Here is a 17,276-nt window from a genome sequence, read left to right as displayed (position 1 = left end):
AGCCCAAGGCCTTCGGGAAGACGTACGCGCATCTATAATCGGCCGGGCGAAGCTATAACAACAAACTTTTATCATGATGAACGTGAGGACGGGTCAGCCATGGACGAATGTGCCCTCCGTTATACTCTCGACTAAAACGGATCTCCACATACCGACGGTAGCCTGCAGATACCTATAGGTACTCGTAACTACTCATAGCTACCTGCAAGGTGTTGTCAGGCACCCCTGAATAGACTGTAACAAGTGGACAGGTTCGTGGACCGTCGGCCCTGGAGTCCTGGAGCAATTAAGGCCTTCGAGAAGCTTTCCGAAACCAGGCTATCATTCAGAATTGGTATTATCATAGCAAAGAGCTATTAAGATGCCCTTTGCGCTTTTGGCCTTTGTCTTCAAATGTGGGGTATGCAATACAAGCAGGGTTCCCGGCAATATTCCCCAGGTCCGCCAAGGTGATATCGTGGTATAGATTGTACACGAAAACTGTCCAAGTCAACAGGCGCGCTGAGCTCGCAGCCCCACGCAGCATCATGCGTTTTCCCGAAGGTCACACAGCTGGAGACATTCGCGGCTTCTGCGAAGTTTAACAGGCCCAAAAGTTTGACGCTTGGTGAAGTTCATGGCGACAGCAGGGCCGACTCTCCAGCGCTGTTTGAAGCTTATAAGGGGTAAGCTTCACGAGCTTAGCCGCGATCTTCCGGGAGCAGGCTGCGGCGACGAAGCGGAATGTGGAGAAGCTTGATCTCAATCGTGTTGGAATACATCTTGGCATCTAACGTATCGCTACGTGCCGAGCATGGACATGCCAATTTCTGAACATCGGTCGAGCAGCTGCAAAAGAAATCCAGGGACAACCACATGCCTTGCTGCATGTACTCCGGGCTGACGAGACTGCGATATAGTTCTGTACTATATTCTCACGCATCTTCCCGTACCCTGATGCGCTTATTGCATGCCCCTATCGAGGCACAAAACACTAGACTCGGATCAGTTTGTCAAGAACGCAACGTGTCTTATACGAATCTTGAAATACGGAGTATAGGGGTATATGTGAGGTTGTGACTATAGTACTGCACGAGCTACCAACATTCGTGTGACCGCAGGTATGCAGAACAATTAGGAGGTGATTTAGATGAAGGGCCTTCGACGCGTCTCGGGCCGAATGGTGAATAAAGGACGCGGCAGGTTATGTCTGGAGGCACACCGATGTGTGAAAAGGCTACTGCATCGTGCTCGAGGGAAATGGTGCGTACGAAATTCGTGTTCTCCTATGTCACAAGTAGGTCAGCATGGGTTGAATCTGGCGCTCGATAGTTGGAACAGCCACGGCAGATGTCGACAACGCACTCACATTGATGGGTGTGTTGGAAACCGGACGTGGTCGCGATGGTACCTTGGAAGAGCTTGAAGCTTGGGCCGTGTGCTCTTATGACGTATTCGGACCACTCAGCCTCATGGACCCTCTCCCTCACGTGCGTTTCGTCTATCTTCCTTTCCAACTCATCTTTACGGAGTGCTTAAAAAGCTCAGCCATTCAACCCAAGTTGCGCGGGTCCATTAGATCGCACCCGCCTTCTGCATGTAAGGAGTGAACTGTCCAGCGCATGAACGCGTCGAGGACGTGGGAAAGTCGAGTCTCATTGTCAACACACACAAACGTCGCATTATTCCGGGGCGCACGACGAGTCCTTCAGAACGCGAGATGGTTCCATCGAGATTGGTACGTAGATCCTGAGCACGGGGAGGTCACTGCCTTCATCCATCGATGGGATACAGCATCCATTGGTATTGTCGTGTTTTCGAGCCACCTCTTTTTTCCCTTTCAACCTGAAGCCTTCCTACTCTTCTGGGCCAATTGATTTCTGTTCCAAGGTTTCCGTCATACATCGCGTCTCCCACATCATTCTCAACGGATCTTGCCAGCCCACTGGCCGCATCATCATCTCCACAATCCGCACATGTCGAACGCCATCCTCAACATCGAAGACCTATCCCCACTCGCATGAGGGTCACCAGAGCATCTCTGACACATATATCACTCCTCTGACAATCTCCGTCGCATTACTCAAATCTCCCAACACCCATGAGGGACGCCACAACACCATTTTCCACCAATCGGTAAGCCACACGGCAACCACATCAAGCCACATGTCACCAAAATTAGCAAACACTGCTCCCACTACCTTCTAGAAAGAGCTTGGAAGCATGTAGGAACGATCCTTGATGAGCGGTGCAGGCGCTTAGGGAGATGTTGGTGGTGGTGCAGCAGGCTTGTGTGTGGATTCACGGACCGTGGCGATCTACAGCTTTGACGATGCTGCGCGTACGGTATGTACGATGAGATTATGTTGGTGGTAGACGGACGGACGGACGGACGGGTAGAGGCGAAAGGAGGGATTGCAATGGCTTGCAGACTGCAGTCGCGGAGATGGACCGGTTCTTGGTAAAGTGAGTATCTGCAGCAGATGACTGGCCGGAAGCTTAAACGGACGTTTTGAAGAACAGGTTTTTTCTTTGGGCAACGCCGTGTGACGATTGTCAGAAGCAGCTGGAGATAGCCTGCACATCGTCTCCGTCAGCGGATGTATGAGGGTCATCCGTTTTAGTATACACACAGTTCATTTTAACAGACAATTGATTTCTACTGCATCTGGGTCAGTTGATACACTTCTGTTTCGCACACTTGCATGCTGTAAAGATATCTGCGGCTACTTAACGGCTACGTTGCTGTAGTACCCACACGAAGACAGCTCTGGTAGTCGGGAGTTATGACAGAATCGAGGTGCAAGGGAAATGAATGGACATGCTATTGCATAGGATGTGGTGAAAAATGATCGATTCAAGAACCTTTCCGAGGTGGTCTAGCATTCGGTCGCGTTTGAGTGATGCAGCGCGCTTCTAGTCATGGCAGATACCCATTACACTGAATCAGATATAGCCCTTGAGTGCCATAATTGTCTGTGTCTAGGAGACACTCTCATCTCATTGGGTCCAGGACGATATTATCGATCAAGCGCACAGGTACCTGTCGACCTTCAGAGTCCAGCTGGCCTAAATCTTCACCCTCTTGCGGCTCCTCGACTGGCAGCATCTTGACTGCACCACTAAGTATAGCGCCTTTCGAATCATCAATTTGGTCAATCTCTTCCATGGTATCAGGGTCTGCAAGGCTAATGTAGTCGAACTCAAACTTTGCGCGTTTGCTAGGCTCCATCTGTTCTTGCTCGATCAATGTCATGTTACCGTGGTCGAAAGCAGGCCAGAGGACGTCATTCCGTAACCTCATGCCATTGTTGTATTGTAGTTCTGCTTTGCGAAGCGCTTGATTGAGGACAATGCCAACATTACGACGACGCGCGCCGAGGTAGACATTGCGAGAAGAGAGCGCAAGGCCGTCTGACTCTCTTGAAGTGGGAATGATACGCAAGCTGGTATCCAGATGGAAGTCCTGGATCAGGCGCTTGATGACGCGAGTTTGCTGGACATCTTTCTGCCCAAAGTAGACGCGATCTGGCGCGCAGATGTTGAAGAGCTTCATGCAGACCGTCGCTACGCCGCGGAAGAAGACGGGTCTTGACGCACCTTCGAGAAGCTGGCCAAGCGGACGCATCTCGACGAAGCTCCCCACACCTGGTATACTGCTGTCCGGCGGCAGTGTGGGGTACATGGTCTTTGTGGTTGGTGCGAACACAGCCGTCACGCGGCCTTGGTTTGCGCTCGCCAGCTCCTGGTTCAGCTCTTCCAAGACTCGCATATCTGCCTCCCATGTCTTCGGGTACGAGGCAAGATCCTCATTCAGTCCAAACTGTGTAGGGTTCACGTAGATGGTAACGAAGACGTCGGTGTTCTCGGCGGCTGCATGTCGCATGAGCGAGACATGACCCTCGTGCAGGGCGCCCATTGTCGGAACCAGGCCAACTGTGCGATTGTTGGAGCGGAGGGTTCGGCGATAGTCACGTAGGGGCGCAACATCGCGGAAGATTTGGGTTGCGGGTGTGGGCGAGGTATTGCGCAGTGATGAACTGGTGGACAGGCATCGGATGCCATTGCCGATAGGAGCGTGCAGTGGACGCGCAAAGCTCCTGACCAAGCATCTTCGTACTATAGGCACTGCACGCGATTAGTTGTTGTGGCCAATGGCTTGTGTTGAGGTGCACACTCACCGGCTGCGAAACGGAGGGAAGCCATTGCGGAGAGTTGCGGAAGTGTCGCGGACAGAGTTCTGCCTTAGCTATCGCCTCGCGCAAAAATGGGGAAGAAGCGAGGATGTCTCTCTCGCAACACGAAAGCGGACAAATCGCGAAGAGTCAGCGAGGAGGCAGCCATGGTGATCAAGTTGAGAAAGGTCAAGACGACTCGTTTCTGCGCTGAAGGTCCCATCATGGAGGGAGTGCCCGTCTGAGCCTAGTGCCCCACTAAAAAGATCCCAGGCTTGAGATTTCCATCTCTTTCGCATCTGCACCCCGCCAGATCTCCAACCACACGCGACGATATACGACACCATGGCTGACGATGGCATGCTCCTCAACTTCTCCATACCGGACAGTGGCATATTATCCAAACCCTCATTCAAAGGCGGCAACTGGAAGGAGCGCCTCACTGCGAAGAAGGCGGCGCAGAACTGGCACACCAAGGCTACAGCACGACTAAACGGCGAGAAGGTACCGAAACAGGTAGTCGACAATGCGACAAATGTAAACCGCATAGAACTAGGCCCGAGGAAGGCACGTGTGGAGAAGAGCCCAGAGTTTCCCGATTCCGGCGACAGGCCAGTAAAGCGAGCGCGCGTGAGCGGAGACTTCAGACCAAGGACGACGGAAAAGACAGACGATGTCAACTTCAGACCTCAATCGAACCCGAACCCGAACCCCGCGAAAAGACCAAGCGAGCAGAACAATGCGCCAAAGGGTGGAAAGCAGGTCATTTCCTCGCTGTTCACCTACAACCCCACATCGAAGACGAAGCCCGAAGCGAACGAACGCCGCGAAGACGATGCGCTCGTAGAACCCTCGAACGCGCCACTCAGCAGCGAGCTCGACACCTTCACATCCCTTGGCATGTCCACGACCATTGCGGCGCATTTGCTGAAGAAGATGGATTTGAAGGCACCGACCGCGATTCAGAAGACTGCCGTCACACAACTCATTAAAGACGATTCGGACGCCTTCATACAGGCCGAGACCGGTTCGGGAAAAACCCTGGCATATCTGCTACCTATCGTACAGCGACTCATGGAGCTCTCTGCGAACATGAGGAAGCGCAAAGTTGACGAAAGCGTGCAGAGAAACTCGGGTCTTTTTGCCATCATTCTGGCACCGACACGCGAGTTGAGCAAGCAAATCGAGCATGTGCTAGAGAAGCTTCTAGGCTGCGCGCATTGGCTTGTTGCTACAACCGTTATTGGTGGTGAGAAGAAGAAGTCTGAGAAGGCACGATTACGCAAGGGCATCAACATACTCGTCGCGACACCTGGTCGATTGGTCGATCATCTGGAAAACACAGAAGCTTTGGATGTCAGCAATGTCAGGTGGCTCGTTCTGGATGAAGGTGATCGGCTCATGGAGCTTGGTTTTGAGCAGGAGATCCAAAAGATCGTAGGAGCATTGAATCTGCGAATGCGCGCGAGGAAAGACGAGAAGTCAAGAATACCAGGCCTGCCAGAAAAGCGCACAACGGTACTCTGTTCCGCAACCATGAAAATGGACGTGGAGAGGCTTGGGCAGATAAGTCTGAAAGACGCAGTGCACATTCGAGCCGATCCTTCAGAAAAGGGACCAGAAACAAGCGAACCAGGAGGTGGCCATTCATTCTCTGCTCCAGCGCAATTGAAGCAGTCTTACGCCGTGGTGGCACCGAAGCTCAGATTGGTATCATTGATAGCCTATCTGAAACGAGCTTTCGCGCGGAAGGGATCTGTCATGAAGGCTATTGTCTTCATCTCGTGTGCCGACTCTGTCGACTTTCACTTTGACATGCTCACCAGCGAAATCGAAGGGATCACCGAGACAAAGAAGAAGGAAGAGGTACAAGAAGAGGAGGAGGGCGACAAGGCTGAGGAAGCCGCCGACGACGCAGAAAAGAAACCAAAGAAGACCAAAGCGATAACACAGGCAGACCCCACCAAGCTCACAGTGACAGGTGCGGAGTCACCCGTACTTTCTGCAAAGACGCACACAGTCACAGCATACCGTCTCCATGGTTCATTACAACAAGCCGTGAGAACTTCGACACTCGCTCAATTCACAAAGAACAAAACCCCTTCGGTTCTCATCGCTACAGATGTCGCATCCCGTGGACTTGATCTTCCAAACGTCGACCTGGTTATCGAATTTGATCCTGCCTTCGCCCGAGAAGACCATTTGCATCGAATCGGTCGTACCGCACGTGCAGGTCGCGACGGACGAGCATGCATCTTCCTAATGCCGGGAACTGAAGAAGGCTACGTCGAGATCCTAAAATCAGACAGAAAAGACCTAGAAGCTGGAGTACATGTTGTGCGTCAAGATGCCGATGACATCCTCAACCGAGGATTAGTCACCAGCGGAGTAATGGAAAAGAACGCCTACATGGACAAAGCAACCGACCTCCAGCTCGCCATTGAGCGCTGGGCTCTAGCATCCCCTGCTCGTCTGGAAGCTGCTCGACGAGCCTTCCAAAGCCACATTCGCGCCTACGCAACCCACGTTGCAGATGAACGTCAATACTTTGATATCAAATCGATGCACCTGGGTCACTTGGCTAAGGCATTTGCTCTTCGTGAACGACCATCTGGAATGAAGATTCCGGGACAACGAACAGGTGCTGGACGAAACGACAAGACACCTGCTAGGGTGCGCGGCGGGCCGAAGGTGGACCTGGCCAGTCGCAAGGCTGATACGGGTACATCGAAGAGGGCAGTCGTGGATCTGGATCTTCCAGAGGGTGCCGACACGGATGAGGCAGCGAAGATGAGGAAGGCGGTTCGTGCGAAGGAGAAGTTTATGCGTCATGCGGGTATGGCGAGCGAGTTCAACTTGGGTTGAACATATATATCGTAATGAAGTGTCAGCCTTGTGGCACATCCCTCTATTGAAGCTTTCCATCTTCTCTGAATACATTAAAGAGGCCGAGGTGACGAGGTCTCCAGCAAGTCTAGCTCTGGTATACCTCGGTGCGCCTTTGACCAATAAACCCAACCTACGCCGTGATGAAGTGGTGCCGTTTACACTTCCACATATCTGCTGGATATCACTACTTCTACACGGCAACATCTGGCACCTGAGCATTTCAAGACTAGGCCGGATTAGTACTACCGAGGCTCATCGAGCGCCATCATGTGACATCATCAGCCAGCCCAGGCCAATGCCCCCAATCTACCGCACGCGACGCGCCGCCATCATCGAAGCATATATCATAAAGCGAGGTAACAGAATCGTGGTCGCAGCGAAGTGATATGCTGCGGATTCCAAGCGGGAAGTAGGTTAAACGATGCTGAGCGAGCTGAGCTGTGTTCCGTTCCAAATCCAATCAAGTTATCCCTTGCAAGCCACATGCCCAGATGTCGTCTAGGCCTCCAGCCGTGTGCATCACTAGATGACCATACGTGACATGGCCACTGGTGATGAGCTGCGCCGCGCGAACTCGGGACCGTATTTCTTCCATTTGTTAAGCGATGAGTTTCGGAATCAGCATTGGAGATGTGCTCAAGCTGTGTGAGCTAGCTGGTAGAGTCTACAAGAACTGTCTGCTTTCCCCGCCACCCCGTACCTAGGTAGCTCTCATCGTGCTGACTTCAACACAGGTCGCGACTGCTCCGGCGAATACAAGGATCTTACATCGCAAGCACGAACGTTAACGAACCTACTCGAGGACATTCAAGACAAGTACGACAAGATACCCGAGAGCAAGCGGCAGCAGCTCATCGACGCGTACGAACCGTGTATCGAAGTGCTCGAAGAGCTAGATAAGCTGGTGCTGCACTACAATGGGCTCGACACGAAAACCAAACGCGCTTGGGACCGGCTCAAGTACGACCCTGAGAAGTCACGAAACATACGTGAGCGCCTCATCGCGAGCGTATCGATGCTCAATTCCTTCTATACATCCCTGATACACGATAGCCAGGTTCTTATCCTAGAGGCTTTGGAGAGGTTGGAGAAGGACTACAAAGGCGGTCATCGCGAAGAAAGCATTGCTTCCATCGGGAGACTCACGTCTGGAGGCACAGCCGACGATGACGACGATGACGAGGAGGCATGGAGCCAGATTCTCCGTGACCTTGAAGATGTGGGAGTATCGCAGCAGCAGGCTCTAAGCTACCGGGACGTCATCGTAGACTGGCTTGTCACAGCTGTCAACGAAGGGAGGCTTTTGGAGGAGCGGCCAGAGCATGATGGTCTAGGAACTATCTCTTCGGATCTCGGGACCACTCTTCCTGAATTTGACTTCGATCAACGACCGCATAGTGTTGATGTGCCAGCGATCGTCTCACCTGCGTACCGGGGCTCACACAGTCCTCCCACAGCGCTGCCTCTGGCGTCTAGCCCGCCAATAACGCAAAGGCAGCAGATCTATCTAACCCCTTCAGCAACTTCTCGAGCACATTCGACCACCTCCTTGCAACCGTCCCAACCTGCTGAGTTGGAGGCATCATCGCTCTACGCGGTGCCACACCCAGCGTCACAGCCTACTACTCCCATGGGCTCCAACAGCCATGCGATCAGACGCGTTCCAGTTCAACCCCCAAGAGCTACGGTTCCTGTCACGCCCACGTACAGTATCCCAATCATAGCGCCTACTTCCCCAACTGGTTCCTCTTTACCAGAGCCTTCTTTTACAGCTAACATGGGAATGTCCGGTGCACCTCGGACGTATGATGAGAAAGAAACATTAGTTACGGTGGACCTCGAGTGGAACGCACAACAAATAGTTGCCGCGTGGACTCGGGGTGACTTTGTCACTGCAGAGAAGCTTCTTGAAGACCAGCTGGCAGCTGTCGAACGGGGACAAACATCTAGGTCTGGGACCCAGCCCGACCGACGTATTCTTAGGCATCTACTTGGAGTTTGTGCCTCCTACACTGGGAAATACGCAAGAGCAAAATATTTGTTCGAAAGCGTGTTCAACGGAATCTACCTGAATCGTCAAAACCTGGACGATGGTGATATAGCTGCAGCACGGTGGCTAGGGGACGTCTGTCTACATATTCAACAGCATACGAACGCCGCCCTTGCGTATTGCGTTGCATACGAAGGATCCATTGGTCGCTTGGGCGTGGCACGCGACCGTACCTCAAGGATAGCCGCCGAAATAAGGCTCGTCGATCACTGGCTGTGGGTGTTCAAGAGGATCGAGGCTACCCTTGAGCTAAATATGGATCCGACCAATATCTTTACATCTACAAATGTCGTTGAGAAGAGCAACCTGATGATGACAGTCAGAAACAATGTTTACGATATGCCCGGGATTGATGGTCGCGGTTCATTGCCACCAGCTGCGGGGATGCGTCCATCTCTTCACTTGAGCCCTCGACCACAATGTACTACAACGATCTCAGAAGGATTCCTTCTAGGACCTCTGATATCTACAAGTACATGGCCACTGCCTTGGGATAACCTCTTTTGTCCTGTGGATGCTGTTCAGCTGGACCGCTGCATGGGCGTAATACCTATTGCAAATTTCATTGGCCAACCGCTGTCTGAGCGCCAGCTACCATCGAACTCACTAGGCGACTCGAAGAAGCTGCATTTTCTTACTAAGAGAGGCAGTCGATGGCTGATAGATGCTGTGAAACAAGGGCTCCGCGAGATGGGAATCGATTATGGCGAGCATAAGTATGAGCCTTCGATTGTGTGCCGCATCAATCAGCAGCGTGATGGCGTGGTTTTCTCTGAAGGGATCGAGATCGGCTTCAGCAAGCTCCCATTCCGTGATGTCTATGGAATCAAGGTTTCGCATGTGAAGTGGGCGACGCGACGATTCCTGACATATGGCTCTCACGACACGGCCGATTTTAGGAACATTGTGAAGGCTTTTCTGGAGAGGGCGGAGGCGGAGGCAGACCTTCCGAAGTCGACGCACAATATGCACAATGGAAGTATGGGCGCACACCCGCAAGCGTCCCACGCATCGTTAGGCCTCAAGAGACCATCTTACGCTTGAGTTGTGGCGAATGTTCTGCTTTCAGTACACATTGTTGGAACAACTCCGAAACTGTTACCAGTCAACAGCGCGCTCTGAACTCTGCCGATCAATCCTGCGGCGTCAACAATGGTCCTTGGTTCCCTACATGAGCATTGTGTCGGTCTCTGATATTTCAGCGCGCTTCGGGTGAAACGGCATCATCTGGCGCTGATACTACATCGCCGTTGGATATGGTCCACGCGTTCTGAGGAACAGGTAGGGGTCCGCAGACTTATGAGGTTGTGACGCGCCGGGGCTACCCAGACATCTTTGATGTGTTGTTTTCTTTTGCTTTCTCTCGGAAATCAACAGCGGCTCTAGATCTCAGCCCCTGCATGACATTGGGAGGTTCGGGAACCGATGACAGCCATCCCAAAGAAAATCTCAGTGTAGTACAACGCGTAAACTTTGGGGGCTAGTCGCCTCAGAAAAGAATCGACATTATCATCGCAACTGTACACGCTCATCTCGGACAACCACGACTTGAGACATCCATCCCGTCATTTGCGCCCAACGACCAAATTGTGTTTTGCGGTGGTGTCAACACTTTCAAGGGCCAAACCTCGCCGCAGTCTGGCGTCCTACATAGGCCCCAGGAGGCGGCGTGACTCTTGGCACTAGGGGCCGAGATTTGCACTGTGGGCGACTTTGCGAAATGACTGTCAGCCTGACCCGCCAAAGTTCCAACAGCCTCCTGAACCAAACTTCTACAGCTTTCCATGTTCGACGATCTGTAGCGCGCAGGCAAGGAGTGGGTGTGTACATTCCTACTATCGGTGGACTGCATCATCAACCCCGCTGCTGACGTTCTACGGCGCCTTTATCTGCACATGGCCGATAACGAGATCGACCCGCAAGGCGCAAACTCGTTTAATTAAGGCTCCGTACCTGAATTAGTGTTGTCTGAGAAAAGCGCCATCCACTTGGGTAGCGGGTGAGCTTACCAGAACCCCGACTAGGGTCTCGCTAAATTAGTCGGTTTGTGTTTCATGTTTCAGCGGCACAACCTCAACGATGCCTTGATTGGCCTGTGGTGCCTGATGCTGACAGCATCTTCGGAACCCAGCGTTACTGCTAGGAAACAGAACAGCGGGCTCGAACGCCTTTACGATCGATGCAGGGAACGAAACCCGTAACGGCGGCAAAGCGGATGCAGACCCCAGGGATATCGATGTTTGCAGGAGTCAGGTGTAATGAGGATTCGGGGGATGTGCACCACTGGTCTAGGCTAAGCTCGTGAATCAAAAGCGTCGAGCCGCCGCCCTCGAATAGGCTTTCTTTCTTCACCTTCGACCACACACGAGGATCTCTTCTTCAAAACCCAACTTTCTGTCTCTCCTTCCAGGGCGCTCGGCTGCCTATTCCATTCCTTCATTGTCGCTAGTCGGCATATTCATTCATTCACCTGTACATTGTGTCCCAGTGACCAAACAACCTCGTCCGTGTGTTATTCTATCACAATTATCTTCCCAGATAAACAATTACTCTACTTCGTACACGATCATCAACCGAGTTACTTTCACCATGAAGACCCAATCTATGCTCCTCGCGGCCCTGGCGTCAGCCCCCGCTGCCCTTGCTCACACTGTCTTCACAGACTTCATGATCGATAGCATGCCTCAGGTTTGTTTTCCCAATCTTTGCAGATGCAGTCTACTAACAATAAGTAGGGTGATGGTGTCGCCATCCGCATGAACCCCAATGCTGCCAAGGCTAGCAGCCCCGTTCCCAGCCTCGACAGTGACGACATGGCCTGCAATGTCGGTGGTACAAAGGGTGTTTCTCGTGTCCAGCCCGCCAAGGATGGTTCCCTCATTACTTTCGAGATCCGCTCATGGCCCAACGACCCCACCAAGGAGCGTCTTGACCGCGGTCACGTAGGTCCCTGTGCCGTGTACCTGAAGAAGGTTTCCGATGCCAGCACTGACACGGCTGCTGGTGACGGTTGGTTCAAGATCTTCGACCACGGCTACGACTCGTCCACCGACCGCTGGTGCACCGATGAGATCATTGACAACAATGGTCTCTTGTCCGTGAACCTCCCCAAGGGCCTTGAGGGTGGTGACTACCTTGCTCGTCCAGAGATCCTTGCTCTTCACGCCGCAAAGGACGGAGACCCACAATTCTACACTGGTTGTGCCCAGATCTTTGTTGAGAGCAGCGGGAACCTCGTTCCCGAAAGCACTGTTTCCATTCCCGGCTACGTCAAGTACAACGAGCCATCCACCGACTTCGACATCTACAACAAGGATGCCAAGGACTACGTCATCCCCGGCCCCAAGGTCGCCAAGCTCACAGCCGGTGGCATGAAGAAGGCTTCGACCGTGCAAACTGCGGGCCTGAAGCCCGAAGGCTGCATCATGGAGAACGCCAACTGGTGCGGCAAGGAGGTCTCTTCATACAGCACCGAGAAGGGCTGCTGGGCTTCCGCTACCGAGTGCTGGGACCAAGCCGATGTCTGCTACGACGAGGCCCCCGCAACCGGTAACGCAGGCTGCAAGCTCTGGCAGGAGAAGTGCAAGGACATCAACGCACAGTGCACGGCCATGAACTTCAATGGTCCTCCCAACAAGGGCAAGATTCTTACTCCCGAGAAGAAGAGCATCGATGTTGGCAAGATCATGGCTGTTAACGGTGGTGGTATCGTGGATGCGCCTGCACCCAAGACCAGCTCCACCAAGCAGTACGAGGCACCTGCGAAGGCTTCCCCCAAGCCTGCAGCTGACAAGGCCACCTCTGCTACGCCTAAGCCCACGGTCGATGAGTCGTACGAGAGCCCTCCCATTGTTGAGCAGCCCGTTGCTGCTGCCCCCAAGCCCACGCAGCAGCCTACGACGCTTTCCAAGGCACCCGTCTCCACCATCACTGTTGCCCCTTCGTCTGCGAACGCGCCTGCGCCTACCCAGCCGTCGTGCCCTGAGGGATACAAGTGTGTGTATGTCACGGACGTCGAGGTTGTCACCGAGACTGTCTACGTGACTGCTACATACGATGGGTACAGGAGGAGGCACATCATGTACCGCGCTTAGATGTACGGTACTGAGACGTGTTATGTGGAGTTAGATGGAAAAGGACAAAAGGATTACTTTCTGCGACGACGATCGCGAGCTGATAAGCTCTGTTTGGGATGAGGTTTGCTTTTTTAGCTACGAATGATAAATGTTCACTTGTCGCAAACCCGAGAACCGAATGCGTGCCTATCTCTCTCCTTCGATTGTTCGCATCTTGACGCTTCCGTCCTCCATGCCGAAGTATACAGCGACAGGCTTCTGACCACCTCGCACGGTCTTGGTCAATTGATCCTGCTCGCGGAGTTCCTGTGCATCGATTCCGTTCAGACCGGAGAAGATGCCGACTTCCAATACACCAGTCAAGCCCTTGATCGCCTTGCTTATCGTGTTGACCTCCCATGTGCCATCTGTTCCATCGCCCTTGCCCTTACCAGCTGCAACATCCGCCGAAGTGAGCAAGGCAGGGAACGGAGCGTCGATAATGTAAAAGTCCTGGTCTGTCTTCAGGGGCCCCGACTTCTCCAGTAGCGTAGTCCTTAGCTTAGGGCCCGTTGAACCAAGCATCTTAAGCGCAGCAGCGACCTTGAGCTGAGACAGCGGCGCAACCTCAATTGGTATCGTCGGCCAGTTGGTCAGCAGGCGCTCTTGTCTCTTGCGGTAGTCTGCGACACAGACAAACTTCTTCGCGCGCTCGGCGACTAGCTTCTCCTGGAACAGACATGCACCTCCTCCTTTTATGCAGTTGAGTTCTGCGTCGACCTCGTCGGCTCCGTCGAAAGCGACATCGAGCATTACGCGATCTGGAAGACTGTCGAAGGAGATGGCGGTCAGGCCGGCGTTGACTACGAGTTGGCGCGATTGGAAACCTGTGGGTACGAAGAGAATGTTCGGGTTCGTGGAGCGCTCCTTGATGGCTTCGACGACATAGACGATGGTTGTTCCTGAACCAATTCCAACGTGGGTGGCTGCTGGGTCGAAGTGGTCTGCTACTGCTTGGTGCGCAGCAGCGCGCTTTGCGGCTTCAACAGTCGTGTCGGTCATACTGTTTGCGTGTTCGAGGACTCCCGTGGAATGGAAAGTCCGGTATGAAGGATGGGGATGGTGAATTGGTGTTGCAGAAGGAGACTTGCCGGTGGTCCAGGTGCTGGCTCGGTGTACAAGAGATCTAGAATTTGACAGTGGTCGGAGGGGCAGTCGAGACTTGAGATGACTGATGCTGCGCACTTGCTGATTTATATTGGCGGGCCAGGCGTGGTTCGGCTTCAGCGGCATGAACTAGAACAGGAATCTTCCCAGTAATTCCAGAGTCAGAGAAAATGAGACACTACAGTGGGTCGCGATAAGATGGCGGGATGAATGATTTTCCCGTGACGAGACGACTGAGCTGCTGCCAAAATGACGATTTGAGCCCCACCAGGACCCCGCGACAGGGATGTGCCCTTAGCGCGCGGGCTGGCAGCGCGTTTGGTGCCTGGCAGCTTGAGCTTCCCAAGCTGTCGTACCAACATCGAACGCCCTCACCGTGAACCTTCCCAAAATCGCCATAATGGAGGATCTCCCACCCCCAGTGCAGGGCCCGACCGCGAAGGAGAAGAAGTATGTTCAGAGCGAACACATCTGTCATTACTAACAAGAGTAGGTACGACCGTCAACTACGCCTCTGGGGCGCCACCGGCCAAATCGCACTCGAGAACTCACATATCCTCCTCATAAACTCTGGTCCGGGAGTCGTAGGTGTAGAGACGCTCAAGAACCTTGTTCTGCCCTGCATCGGCAACTTTACCATCCAAGATTCGGCCATTGTCAGCGAAGCAGATCTAGGTGTCAACTTCTTCCTGGAGGATCAGCATCTAGGAGGCTACCGGGCTGAACATACGTGCAATCTGCTCAAAGAGCTGAACCCAGATGTGGATGGCCATTTCATCACAGAGGTTGGTCAAATGACGTCTTGTCGCGTCCTCCGCTAATCGGAACAGCCTCTAGAGTCATGGCTGGCGCAACCTGACGCTCTGCGACCATATACCCTCATCATTGCGACCGCGCCTATCCGTCCCGAAATCCTCGCTAAGCTCTCCGACCACGCAAGCGCTGCGCTCATTCCGCTATTCTACGTCCATTCGGTCGGCTTCTACGCACACTTCTCCGTACACCTACCTCCAGCGTTCCCCATCGTAGACACACATCCCAGCCCCGAGACCACATCAGATCTACGGCTGTTACGGCCATGGCCAGAGCTTGTCCAATACGCGGAGGAGAAGACGGCAGGTCTAGACAACATGAAGGCAGAAGATCACGGCCATGTCCCATGGATAGCACTGCTGCTGCACTTCCTCGAGCGTTGGAAGAAGGACCACGGTGGAGAGGCGCCACAGACGTACAAGGAGAAGACAGAGTTCAGGACATCAGTAGCGCAGGCTGCGCGCACAAACAACCCAGAAGGTGGCGAAGAGAACTTTGACGAAGCGGTGGCGGCAGTCCTCAAGTCCTTGAACCCGCCACAAGCCAGTAGTTCCGTTAAGGAGATCTTCACGGCGCCGGAATGTCTTCTGATCCGCGAGGATTCACCAAGCTTCTGGGTCATCGCCAACGCTATTGGCCTGTTCTACACCAAGTACAACGTTCTCCCGGTACCCGGCTCTGTACCCGATATGAAGGCGCGGTCAGCAGACTATATCCAGCTGCAGAACGTATACAAGTCGAAAGCACGAAAGGATTTGGCGGAGGTGGTGGACAGTGTGCGGTTCTTGGAGCGGAATGCTGGACGTAGCACGCAGATTGACGAGAAGGATATCGAGACTTTCTGCAAGAATGCTGCACATATCAAACTGGTCCGCGGACGGCCGTTCCACGTTGTACAAGCAGGCGAGAAGATCAAATGGGGAGACCGTGCGAAGTCGATCTGTAAGAAAGCCAGCCTCGACATTTACAACTTTTACTAACACCCTGTAGCTCAGCTCCTCACATTTCCCGACTCGCAGATCCCGCTGTACATTGCATTCCTAGCATGGGACGAGTTCCTTGCAACACACGATCAAGATGGTCTGGGCGGAGCACCCCGCGTTGCTGGAGAGAGCGATGTTGAAACCGACTCAGAGAAGCTCACTGGGATCGCCTTCAAGATTGCGAACGATCTTGTCAACGAGGCAAACGCTGACATCGAGGAGGACGAGTACGCGACAATCAAATCACAAATTCGAGAATACACCCGCGAGCTGTAAGTACACACCGGCCCTGAACTTGGAATGAGACAGCTTTCCTACGAAAGCCTCATCGTGGCATTTCAGCAGTAAACAGTCGACTGATCAGACTACAGTACACGAGCTGGTGGCGCTGAACTCCACAACGTTGGTGCCCTGACTGGTGGTATTGTTTCGCAGGAGATAATCAAGGCTATCACCGAACAATACGTTCCGGTTGATAATACCTGTGTATTCGATGGAATCAAGAGCAAAAGCACCGTTTTCAAGGTCTAAGAGATGTGATTATGGACTTGAGGTTGGTCGCGAATATCTTCTGGATGATAAGAGTCCAATTTCGCCTATCAGACAGGACGGCTGGGCATAGCATTGCAGATGAGGCGAGTTACAGCATGAGATGAGATGAGTTCGCATAGCGTGGCGTTCATACATGACCGTTGCACATGTAGCTGGCTGGTGGGAGAGATGGAACACCCCAAACAGGGCGCAGCGAATTGTGCAAATAACAACAAAGAAAAATGACGACTTTGTCCTTTTGGGACTGCGCAAAGTGAGAGTGAAGGTGCAGCTAGCGCATAATGAATCTTTGCCCGGAATGAAGCAGTCACGAACAGGACTACGCAGCCCATTATTGCGCCTTGTTGTTCAACTGGAGCCCCCAACTTGGAACCCGCACAGTATCTTCGCAAATATGGCCAGACTACGCAAGGTGATTTCCAAGCAGCATACTTTGGGATCTCCCGCTACATCCCAACTGCAGCCCAATCCGGGCGATGACAAAGCAGCAAGATCTCCAGCGCGGTCACGTGGTCGACGTGACGCGATCGAAGCCGACGCGCCGGACCCCAGCCAAACAAATCCAACTGTCAACTCCCTATCATCCCGAATTCTCCCTGTCTGCGAACGACCC

At 53.1% G+C, this 17,276-nt stretch overlaps 6 protein-coding genes across 6 annotated transcripts; 4 read left to right on the top strand and 2 right to left on the bottom strand.

Moving 5' to 3' along the window:
• Positions 1 to 2,974: 2,974 nt before the first annotated feature.
• Positions 2,975 to 4,185, bottom strand: J4E85_002168 (uncharacterized protein; the record flags this gene model as incomplete). Its single annotated transcript, XM_051466448.1, has 2 exons — positions 2,975 to 4,107; positions 4,161 to 4,185. The coding sequence occupies 2 exons, from the start codon at positions 4,183 to 4,185 to the stop codon at positions 2,975 to 2,977; spliced, it is 1,158 nt and encodes a 385-aa protein (XP_051329303.1).
• A 314-nt stretch (positions 4,186 to 4,499) lies between these two features.
• DBP7 (ATP-dependent RNA helicase dbp7) lies at positions 4,500 to 7,019 on the top strand (the record flags this gene model as incomplete). Its single annotated transcript, XM_051466447.1, has 1 exon — positions 4,500 to 7,019. One exon carries the CDS (start codon positions 4,500 to 4,502, stop codon positions 7,017 to 7,019), a length of 2,520 nt encoding a protein of 839 aa, XP_051329302.1.
• A 565-nt stretch (positions 7,020 to 7,584) lies between these two features.
• J4E85_002166 (uncharacterized protein) lies at positions 7,585 to 8,615 on the top strand (the record flags this gene model as incomplete). The annotated part of the gene is made up of 3 exons (XM_051466446.1): positions 7,585 to 7,625; positions 7,752 to 8,442; positions 8,520 to 8,615. 3 exons carry the CDS (start codon positions 7,585 to 7,587, stop codon positions 8,613 to 8,615), a joined length of 828 nt encoding a protein of 275 aa, XP_051329301.1.
• Positions 8,616 to 11,682: 3,067 nt separating this feature from the next.
• On the top strand, positions 11,683 to 13,187 carry J4E85_002165 (uncharacterized protein; the record flags this gene model as incomplete). The annotated part of the gene is made up of 2 exons (XM_051466445.1): positions 11,683 to 11,781; positions 11,829 to 13,187. The coding sequence occupies 2 exons, from the start codon at positions 11,683 to 11,685 to the stop codon at positions 13,185 to 13,187; spliced, it is 1,458 nt and encodes a 485-aa protein (XP_051329300.1).
• Positions 13,188 to 13,355: 168 nt separating this feature from the next.
• On the bottom strand, positions 13,356 to 14,210 carry J4E85_002164 (uncharacterized protein; the record flags this gene model as incomplete). The annotated part of the gene is made up of 1 exon (XM_051466444.1): positions 13,356 to 14,210. The coding sequence occupies one exon, from the start codon at positions 14,208 to 14,210 to the stop codon at positions 13,356 to 13,358; it is 855 nt and encodes a 284-aa protein (XP_051329299.1).
• A 505-nt stretch (positions 14,211 to 14,715) lies between these two features.
• J4E85_002163 (uncharacterized protein) lies at positions 14,716 to 16,642 on the top strand (the record flags this gene model as incomplete). The annotated part of the gene is made up of 5 exons (XM_051466443.1): positions 14,716 to 14,765; positions 14,809 to 15,100; positions 15,146 to 16,070; positions 16,119 to 16,383; positions 16,483 to 16,642. 5 exons carry the CDS (start codon positions 14,716 to 14,718, stop codon positions 16,640 to 16,642), a joined length of 1,692 nt encoding a protein of 563 aa, XP_051329298.1.
• Between the last annotated feature and the right edge of the window lie 634 nt (positions 16,643 to 17,276).

This window comes from Alternaria conjuncta (genome assembly GCF_024043145.1).
Source record: "Alternaria conjuncta strain BMP 0040 chromosome Unknown scaffold_3, whole genome shotgun sequence".
In the NCBI taxonomy this organism is placed as follows: Eukaryota; Fungi; Ascomycota; class Dothideomycetes; order Pleosporales; family Pleosporaceae; genus Alternaria; species Alternaria conjuncta.
This window is presented reverse-complemented; position numbering and strand designations above follow the sequence as displayed.